This window comes from Amphiura filiformis, chromosome 16, assembly GCF_039555335.1.
Source record: "Amphiura filiformis chromosome 16, Afil_fr2py, whole genome shotgun sequence".
Lineage (NCBI taxonomy): Eukaryota > Metazoa > Echinodermata > Ophiuroidea > Amphilepidida > Amphiuridae > Amphiura > Amphiura filiformis.
The window spans coordinates 53,068,059-53,079,336 of NC_092643.1; the positions used below are offsets into that span (position 1 = coordinate 53,068,059).

Sequence of the window (11,278 nt, forward strand, 5' to 3'; positions counted from 1 at the left end):
ATGTGTATTACACTGCTCTATAATACACACTATACTCTATACACTGCCTATAGGCCACTGTTGTAATTTCGTTCTGGTACACCAGATCGTAATTCAAATTTGACGATATCAAGATTGTTTTTTGGAAGTCCCTATTCCAGAAAAATACAGCACTAATTTTTTGGGAGTAAAAATATTATAATTCTGCAAAATGAAACATAGCTCAATCCTAATCATTAATTTAGTACTAATTGGAGATAGTAGAAAAATTTCACTATTTTCACTAATTTCTTGAAAAAAGAACTAATTTCTGACAATCGATTCCTAAAAATCAAAAACAAGTTTAAGCATATTTTTAATATTGAATATATGCCGAAATTTTGCTCTAATTCTCACTTTTGCTGTGTTACTATATTTAAATGATTGGTTATACAAATGAAACATGCCTTTTTAAAAAATTAGAATGCATAAACTGAAATTAGTCTTAGTCTTTGGGTGTGATTCAATTCAATTCAATTCAATTCAATTTTATTAAAAATAACATCGTGGCCCACCGGCCAAATTGCTGCCATTTTTTACAATATTAAAATATTAAAACATCAAAAATTGCAACCAAATTATTACACATAAATGATCAAAATAGCATTAATTAAGAAAAGAGATATACTAATATTGCACAATATAATAAATATCAAAATTGCAAAATAATCAATGTCCACAGCAATTAATCCTCATTTACCTACCCTGCTCACACATATACACCCCCACACATCCCCAACATCAAACTCACATGTATAACACGCCATTCACAAACTTGCCAGCACTTACACCATGTACACATAACTCCATACAGCCACCACATGCTGATTGTCATAGCATACGAAAAACATCCAAAAAAATTGGCAAATATTAAAATTTTTACTTGTATTGCCAGTTAGAACTAACAAAGGATTAAGATTTAGCTATGTTTCATTTGGCAAAACAGGATAATAATTTTTTCATCCTAAAAAATTAGTGCTGTATTCTTAATGTCCAAACGAGATAATATTTGCACTGTTCAGTGAGAGACTGGCTGTTATTTATGTATGTGCCTTTACGAGAGCCAAAGTTTACTAAATTTTCGTACGTCATGTCTTTAGCATATATTATTATTATTATTATTATTATTATAACACATTTATAAAGCGCATAGACGTAAAAAAACATCTCAATGCGCTAACAAGCAAAATGACAAAAGCAACAATCAAAGAGTACTCACTACAATGCAAAATAAATAATGTGGGGAAAACATGACATAAGTTAAACAAGGAAAGCAATTCTGTACAGGTGGGTTTTTAGCTGCGATTTGAATTGAGCAAGAGTGGGTGATTTGCGGATCTGTTCCGGGAGGGGCTTTCCACACAGTATTGGGCGGCAACAGCAAAAGCCCGTTCGCCATAGGTCTTTGTTCGGGAACAGACAATTTGCAGATGGTCATTGGGACGCACATTACCTGATCTAAGGCCATGAGGTGGAATATAAAGGCTGATCAATTGAGACAAGTATGGGGGTGCAATACAATGAAACGCCTTGTATGTGAGGAGGAGGATTTTGAATTGAATTCTCTCCTCAATTGGGAGCCAATGAAGTTGGTCGCGAAGAATTGGAGTTATGTGATCCCGCCTTTTAGTCACAGAAATTAGGCGAGCGGCCATGTTTTGGATTCTTTGGAGTTTGTTTATATCTTTCTGTGGGAGACCGTGGAGGAGAGAATTACAATGATCTAGCCTGCTGATGACAAAAGCCTGGATGAGTTTGTGAGTGGAGTCCAGGTCAAGGTATTTGCGCAGCTTCCCAATCTTGTTCAATGCAAATGTAGCGCCGCGGCACAAGTTATTGACATGCTTGTCCATCCTAAGATGTTGATCAAAAACTGCACCAAGATTTCTCACTTGGGGTGTAGGATTGACAGCAGCTTCACCCACACTGATAGAAGGTAATTGGCGAGGCGTTGCAAAACGAGAAGTGAAATGAATAATTTCTGTTTTGCTATCATTTAAAACAAGAAAATTAGAGGCCATCCATGTTTTTATGTCCTTGACACAATTCTCAATTTTTCCTATAGCGCTGTCCTGATTTTTGACATTGAAACTGATATACAGTTGAGAATCATCAGCAAACTTCATACAGGAGAGACCATGGGCAGTAATAATGCTCTCCAGGGGGTGGGGGGGCAGTATAGAGAATAAAACAAATATAATCATTATTGCAGAGTTATACATTATACTATTATATTATTTTATGTTTAAATTTTATATGAGAAAGGTTTTGAACACATTCTCCATATACATAAATGGCAGCCAGTGAAAAAAATTATGTTTTACCAAAAACAACACCTGAACAATTTGGCAAAGGTAACAGAGCATGCGTCAAAAAGCAAGAAGTTGGGTAAATTTATTTTACCCATTTTGGAAGATTATATGCCAGACATGTGTTTCGATATTGCAATAACTATTATGTATATCCATGTGATTTGTAATCCGCTTTTCATTTCCGTCTAGGGCTACATCTTAAGCTGATCAATATCAGTGCATCGCAGTCCAGAATCCCAGTAAATTTGATATTAATCTAATGTAAAAGACAAGAAAGCTTAGCGACCAGACAATCGACCTTGAGAAACCTACTTAAACCAAAGAAGTTCTGCGTGTAATGTGATATTCTCCACTCAGACCAAATGGATAATACTTTAGATTTGAAGATTGATGTATGAGACAAATAGATTGTCGATGTTGTAATAGTCATGTCTCTATCAGATTAGTTGAATGTCATTAACTTCTGTAATACCAAATCTCCTCATGATGTTATTGATCTTGAAAGATACTTTTTAAGCCCGGGTTTTTAGGATTCAGACCTGTTAACCGCAATGTGTTAACTATTCTAGAATGACCTTGAATATGTGAGTGCAAAACTTTTAGTCAACTCTTAAGCTATGGAAGATATATTATTGGATATGAGACAACCTGGTGGTAAGCCCCAGCGCAATGTCACTGATTGTCGAAAGTTCATTATATTGAACATTGTAAGCGTTGTTTAAACATTTAGGTTAGGGGATGATCATATCTAGTCTTTTTGGCCTTTCGATTATCTCCCAATAGTATTTTATTTTGTAATTGTAACATTTGTATCTTGATATTATAATATTGAACTAAAGTGGAGATAAGGTACGCTATGTCCTTTGTCGAATACTTTTAAAAAATTCGCTATGTCGACAATGTAATAAGTGTATGTTATCACACGAGTTGGGCGCAGCCAACAGAGTGTGATAACTTCTACTCTACATCAACTTATATCAACTTGTATCCCCCTCATTATCACTGTAATTGATGTTATGTCTCGAAAATCATAACATTATTCACAGGTGGTCTGATAACACACTTATACATTGGTTACAAACATATATCAACTTGACAGGTGGTCTGATAACACACTTATACATTGGTTACAAACATATATCAACTTGACAGGTGGTCTGATAACACACTTATACATTGGTTACAAACATATATCAACTTGTATCCCCCTCATTATCACTGTAATTGATGTTATATTCACAGGTGGTCTGACAGTTCTGTGTGTTCCCTGTCGTGTGCTCCCAACGATTCTCATTGCTGGAGTGGATGTTATGATATCAGATATCCCAGCAAACACAAAACGTTTTCGACATCATTCGCAAAAGGTTATAAAAGGTTGTCAGAAAACGTTTAAATGTCGGGTTATGTAAAGGGTATATTAAGAGTATAAAACGTTTTCAAAACCTTAAAAAACATTTTTTGATAATCTACTGCTCAGCAAACAAAAAATGTTTTACAGAAAACGTTTAAATGTCGGGTTATATAAAGGGTATAAAAACGTTGTAATAACATTCCAAAAACATTCTTGAAAACTTAATACAAAACATTCTAAACAGAATGTTATTTTGGGGTTGAACAAATAACAAATAAAAAATGTTTGTCCAAAATATTTTCAATAACATTTTAAAAACGTTTTCATGACCTTTATATAACCCGACATTTAAATGTTATTAAAAGGTTTTGAAAAAAACATTTTAAGAACATTTCTGTGTTTGCTGGGTTCAAATATTTTAACATAATGTTATTTAAGTATTGACACAATATTTGGCAAAAATAGTTTCAAAAATAGTTTACAATAACATTTTTTGAAAACATTTAAAAATATTGTTGTAGTGTGTTTTCATACAAAACGTTTTAAAACATTATCATGATCTTTATATAACCCGACATTTTAATGTTATTAAAACATTTTTACCTAAACCAAAAGCCAAAGTATAACTTATTTAAAACGTTTTTAAAACGTTTTTGTGTTTGCTGGGATATTCCCTCCACTTTCAGCACACTCTTTGAGTGAATTTCCTCCGTTCATATCACAAAACACCGCATACCAATGTATAAAGTTCGCTATTACGGCATACTACATATACGATAAAGAGAACCTTATTTTATAATCGACATAGCAAAACCTCGACAGAGTGTACATATTTCATACTCAACATAACGAACCATCTGAAGTATATTTCACTAAACTTTGTACTCTTTGTTGCAACTCAAATAACCGTTCGCAACTTCGCATGCTACGAATACCATTTTACTATGCGTAATAAAGGTCCCTGTAGTAAATACCTATTATTTACGAAGGGTACGGATCGTAAGTCATTTTAGTGAAAAGGAGTTAACGATATGTCATAAGTTACGATGAATGTTGAAACTTTACAAGAAGCATCGTAAATGATAGGGCAATAGACCCCGGTTTGCTATAGCCGCGAATCTTCGACAAAGAGAATCTTTGACATAGTGGATGAACAGCACGACTTTTACGGCAGCCAAATCGTCTATAATACATGTATGTTCATTTTTGGGTAATTCTGCTGTTTCTAAAATGACGTGATGTCATTTAAGGGTCAATCTAATAATGTTTTAAAATTATAGTGGATAGTCATAACTGACTGCAGCTACCAGTTTGACATATTCCAAATAAAACAGACGAACATAGTGGGGATTAAATCTTTGATACCCCATATTCTTCACGGTCTTCTTGTGACGTTCACGAATTCATCTTGGAATAAGCTAAGTTAAGACTGTAAAAGAATGAAAGAGTGATCCGAGGAATGTGAGTTTTGTAAAAAAAGATACAAAATGAAGCACGGATGTATAACGACATTGACCTGATCATGTGCATACAGCTATCCAATGCTATTGTTATATATTTGTGGAATAATAAGCTTTTAAAATATAAGTAAGCTTAGAATAACAAGATGTTCAATGGTTAAAATAAGATTTTATGGGTGAATGGGTACATTCTGTGGATGTGCAATTCTGTTTGTATGATTTATACCCACCGCCATTTAAAAGCCTCTGTTTTAATCAATGATGTGAAGGTAATAGGGACTCCGATCAACATTAACGAGAAAGGGTTGTTATTTTTTAACCAACAGATTTTCATCTCTTTGCTCAAACTTCCTTTCCCGTGAATTAAATTTATATAATATATAATAAATATATATTTCCCTCTTTTCATTCAAAATATAATATCATGTTCCCCTCAAATCCCAATTATCCGTGCAAAATAATGTCTGGTCCCTAACGTCCCTTTCAAGTCCGCGACAATCTAATGTAGTAAAAGCACATAGACGTTGCGAATTGGAAGTATACTGCTGCTACAATCAATAGCGCCGTCATCAATCTTCTCGAAAGTCTAGACGGGGTGTTTGATACGTAAATTGCTACCACTTAAAAATATATCGGGTTAGAACTCCCTGATTCGGAAATCTACTGCCTGCGTGTCTTCCTCTACATTATTTTACGAGTGAGCGGAAAAACGACAAATCTTATAAATTATCTAGGAATAATGTAAAGATGAAAGGTCTTTCCTGTCTCTCTGAACACTTGAGACTCTGAAAAAGCACCAATATTTTCGAAAAGAATAAAGACTCATTTGTTTAACTACTTTCAATTAACATTTTTGTACATTTAAGGTTTGTTTCTTTGAATTTGATTTGTGGTGTGGTACTTTGGTTGAATAGCCTTCTTAAATGATTGTCATTTATTTACATATGTTTAGATATCTACATGTGTAATGTCCAATAATACAGATCACCTTCTGATACAGTTCAGCCTAGATCGGGTGAAAGTCTCTATTAATTAATACAATTCAAGACCCTGTATTAGATTCCCATTCACACGTGGTTAAAGAACAGCTTAGCTCTATCTGACCATTACTGCTTGGAAGGCTCTCCTAGAATTATTAAGAAAATGTTTTTTATTAGATAATATGCCTTTTCTCCAGAGTAATAATGTAGATATTTTAATTTTGATTTAAGACATTCTTGAGATTATATATTAACACGACGGGAGCATAATGTATTATGTACACCAAAATTACACTATATACTCCAGAGGCAGGCACTAAATGCGAGAGTCCCTTTTAACCAACTTGTTGAATAATTCTGCTGTGACAGTGCTTGAATGATATGTATCGTGTACGCTATCAGTTTCAACATCTAACATTGCACGCGAATGTTATTCTATCATTAAATTGAGCAGTAAACACACTAAAATTGTATTTATCATGTACATATCAGTTACAACATCTGACATTTCATTTTAATGTTTTTTTATCATTAAAATTGATCTGGAGACATTGAACAATTTAGCTGGTTGATTTAATTTGAGATTGCTAGGTTTAAAAAATACACACAGTATACTCGTTTTTTAGTATTTACACAAACGATATCAACTCATTTCCTGCAGCACAAAACCTAATTAAATACACACGAGTTATTAAAAAAGGCATACTTTTACAACACTTAATGTTAAAAAATGTATCCATTCGATTGATGTCCAGAAGTCTTCTAGAATCTTCTAGAATGAGCAGTATCTAGATCAATTTGTATACAAAGCTTTAGGCCGCTGCTTATCATTTATCTTGCCGTGTCGCATGCAACATGTATAATAATTATAATACTGATTTGATTGCTACGTACAATGTCAATTGATCAAACATAGAACGAAGAAAAAATACCCGAGAAAAAAAAACCATGAGTGAAGTAGCTGTAGCTTTTATGCTTATTGCATTCTGAATGTTTTGTGCGATGATATCCCTGCCGGCATTCGACGATTATATTGGTACCGCTGATCATTTCATGTAAACATAATCATGATTGTAAAGTAATGAAAGTGAGATACTTCCGATACATCATTCTCTTTTGTTCTGAATCCCTTGCACGTATTTACAAATAATGTACCGGTGCGTGTTAGTCCTAGAGCAAATCCCAGATAATGTTACTTGTGACCCGCCCTATATCATAGATCCGTTGTAGTATTAAACGCCTTGGGAGCGGCTATTCATCTTCCACTGTTTTCTTTAACCTAGTTCACAACATATGCCACAGGTCAATTACAAATGCACTTGCCAATGCTTGCTGTGGTTCAGTTCAGTTCAGCTCAGTTCAGTTCAGTTCAGTTCAGTTTTATTTCATCAAATTCCATCCATACAAATAATTACAATATAAAAAAGCTTTTACAAACACCTTATGGTATGGTGAAAATGATGAGGATGCCACTGAAACGCAGGGCGTGTTGTTGTGGCAGCACCCTTTACAAAAGTTACTATTAAATAATATATAATAAAATAAAATTATAAATAATAAATATATACATTAGTAAGATACACTTCATGACTGGCTCATGATGACTACATAAATATTATTGCAAGATATTGGACATAAAACATATCTTAAAAGAGCACAAGGTATTTTGTAAAAAGGACGCACATTTTAAAAACCTAGACCATTAGAGCAGACCTTTATAATCGGACCGCCCTAAAATAAGGAAGGGAAAATTTACGAGCACTGTTAGAGTGCTACCTAAGGATGTTGCTTCAGCCTGCAATTTTTGGTACTGATAAAACATGGCTTGCTCAAGGCTTCAAGTGTAATCTTGAAAATGACAAAACATTAATAAATCACGTTTCTTACAAACCATCGTATACGCAAGGAAAAGTTGCACACAATATAACAGGATGCAACCAAAACAATGCCTTTTGATTTGAGCTGAGAGTACTTATATATAATTTTAAGCATTTGTAAATATGCACGTGATACCTTTCACAATGCTTACGAAGATTAAAAACCTGGCTTACGATCAATTTACAGATTAAAAAACAGCATCAACCCATTTTGTTTTTGATTATTTCTCACGTGAAGTAGTGTGCGTTCACTGTTTATGGTAATATTTGAAATATTTTCAATTATTTCAATAAACAAAACGCACTTATTTTTTGATTAGTTTGTAAAACCTTTTGCTCATATCCACTTGACCCTCAATTACTTGTGACTTTTAGCCATATCATTGTTCTAACATATTTATGATTGATGCGACCAGCTAAATCAATTAACAATTATCTTAAATATCTCAACACAGCAACGCATCTACACATTTTAAGCTTGCACCGTAGAATAAAATGAATCTAAGTCAAAGCCAATGACAGTAACGAACTACGCGTATAAATGTTGAAGTGCGCCGCCCCAGAATATATTAACACACTTGTCCAATGAGTACATTGGTTGAATCATATACCTAAAATGCCTAAATTATTTTAAGGCACTGAGAGTTGTTAAAACTCTTGTCTGTATTTCCTATGTCAGCGAGTGTAATCTATACGTAAACGTTCAATTCAGGAGTGTTCATATTATATTCCATGCCCAAAGGCTACCTCTATTCCCTAGTCAATACTTAGAGATTCCTCAAGTGTGTCTTATTATAGTCTCTATCGGAGTCTTTTATTTCACGTACGTGTCTCGCGTAACGCATATTGATGCACGGTAAAGTTGGTGATTCCAATTCAATGCAGCGCATGCGTATAATACTGTATTGCCATGATATAATAGCATGTCAACGCAGTCAAATTGAACACTGCGTATACTGCATAGAGAAGCAAAGGCAGGCAAATCAACATTGTTCTGGTAGTGCTGACATGGTTTAGTTCGCTTCTGGAGTTGTAGCAACTAAGGCGGCAGAGACAAAGTTACTTGTGATTGAAACAGTTGTCATCAGTTAAAAATGGGGGCAGCTGGAGCTGGTATGCCGCCGAACTTAAATTGTGAGGATCAATGGACCTATGATATGACCAATAATACAGAGTTATTCAACTCAATGATACACACGAATGGCACCAGAATACTCATAACAATTGTGTTACCATGTATTTTAGCTGTTGGTGTATTATCAAATGGTGCGTTTCTATTTGTTCTATATCGTGTACGATGGATGAGAACTATAACTAACTTTTACTTAGCAAATTTAAGTGTAGCGGATTTTGCTTTCCTGATTGCAGCTGGTGGAGAACACTTATGGGGCTATATGTATTCTCCAGTTCCAATGGACGACATGCATCTGGGAATGTTTGGCTGTATTGCAATGACTCTCATGCTGTATATCTCCTATTTTGGCTCCGTACTGCTGGTTACTTTGGTAACACTTCATAGGTTCTTCGCGATTTGCTGTCCAAATAGACAAGAATTGATTGGCAGTCGAAGTCGTACAATTAAACTGGTGACAGGAACATGGGCGATATCCATACTCATCGCTGTTCTTCTTGTACCAAGTATGAGTCTTTTCGTAACGCATTGTTTAGTCTGGCCTGAGGACTTACAAGACAATTCACACTACCCTAACGTAATGGGTTCATGCTACCCAGTAACTTCATGGGTAGCAACCGTTGCAACATTAGCCCAAACAATTCCATTCTTCGTCGCTGTAATTGGAAATAGCATTATGTATGCAAAAATTATTCAATCACTAACAAGTCGCGTTGAGGCGCGTAAACAACGTAAATATGCTTCACCAACTTCAGTGGAACGCGCAAGAGACAAAGTCGCCAGAATGTTAATCGCAAATGGTATTATATTTTTCGTCTGCTTAGCTCCATTCCAAGCTATGGGATTCACTAGCGTTATCACAAATCATTTAGTGCAAGACGCACCTCGTTTGTTAACAGAGGGCCAGTATGACACGTTTGTTTGGTTTGCTCGGATGTTGGGGTACACAAATTCTGCCATTAACCCAATCGTTTATAATGCAACCAATCCGCGATACAGACAAGCCTTTTGTGAAGCATTCCCGTGCATACCTAATAAGAAAGAGAATGAAAGCCCGCCACAAAGTCAGATGACAAGGAATTTTCGCTCCACGAACAATACTCAACATTACACCACATGTGTCAGCAAACTCTGAACTTGAAATTGGACTATACGAAAAAAATATTTAGTTTGACTTAATGAAGTATTTTCAAAAGGTGCTCTTATTAAATGTAACAATACATATTTTGTTTAAAGTGGTTAACCAAAATATATTCCCACAAACGGAAGAATGTACGAGTAAGTAAATGTATTCAATAATGAATGACAGAATGCAAATACTGCTAAATTCAATTGTACAAATGACTGACCAAAACAACAACATATTTTTAATCCTTACTATTACTATTTAACAAATATGATATTTTTTCATCCATTTTGCTTATTTTGAAACGTATTGAAATTGAGATTTTGTTTGTTCTCGTTTCGTTTTTATGTTTTTTTTTGTTGCTGATGAAAGTTTAAATGAGAAATTTGACTTTTGTGAGAGCATGTAGAAAAATATGTGTGCCGATCATGTGTGAATGTGGTTCTGAATTGGAGAAAAGGCGTTACTCTGAGAATGTGTGCGTAATTGTTTTTTTTATGTGTGCGTATTAGGGTGTGATTGAATTAAACTAAAATGACATGGAGAGTATAGGCACTTATAATGTTTCCTCCATCTTTGGACATACAAACGTGTCTTTAACAGCATATTGAAGCTTTCCTTGATGCCTTTATTACGTTAGATACCAATGAAAAAAAAAAACCCTTAGAAACCTCAACCTGGCCTACATTTAAGACGACAGACACATTTGATCAGAAAAGCTGGGCACAGACGATTTTTGTAAACCAAAACGAATGCTGAATTTCAAGCGACTGGTGCATTATTTACTGTATATTCATGAAGTTGATAAAGTTCACTAAATATGTGTTACCAAAATATCACATAACGGAGCCTCACTCATCAGTACAAGTCTGGGACTATATAACCAACCCAGCAAACCACCTTGTGTATCACGTTATTATGACCGGCTCCTCCGGAAGGAAAGCTATCTTAAGCAATATAGCTGATACAAGTAGGAACGCGACTGCATCAGTAAAAGATGATGAAGAGAGCACAATGCACGT

At 34.7% G+C, this 11,278-nt stretch overlaps 1 protein-coding gene across 1 annotated transcript; it reads left to right on the forward strand.

Moving 5' to 3' along the window:
• The first annotated feature begins 8,955 nt into the window (after positions 1–8,955).
• Positions 8,956–10,950, forward strand: LOC140136186 (thyrotropin-releasing hormone receptor-like). Its single transcript, XM_072157896.1, has one exon. It carries the CDS (start codon positions 9,093–9,095, stop codon positions 10,263–10,265), a length of 1,173 nt encoding a protein of 390 aa, XP_072013997.1. The 5' UTR covers positions 8,956–9,092; the 3' UTR covers positions 10,266–10,950.
• Positions 10,951–11,278: the final 328 nt, after the last annotated feature.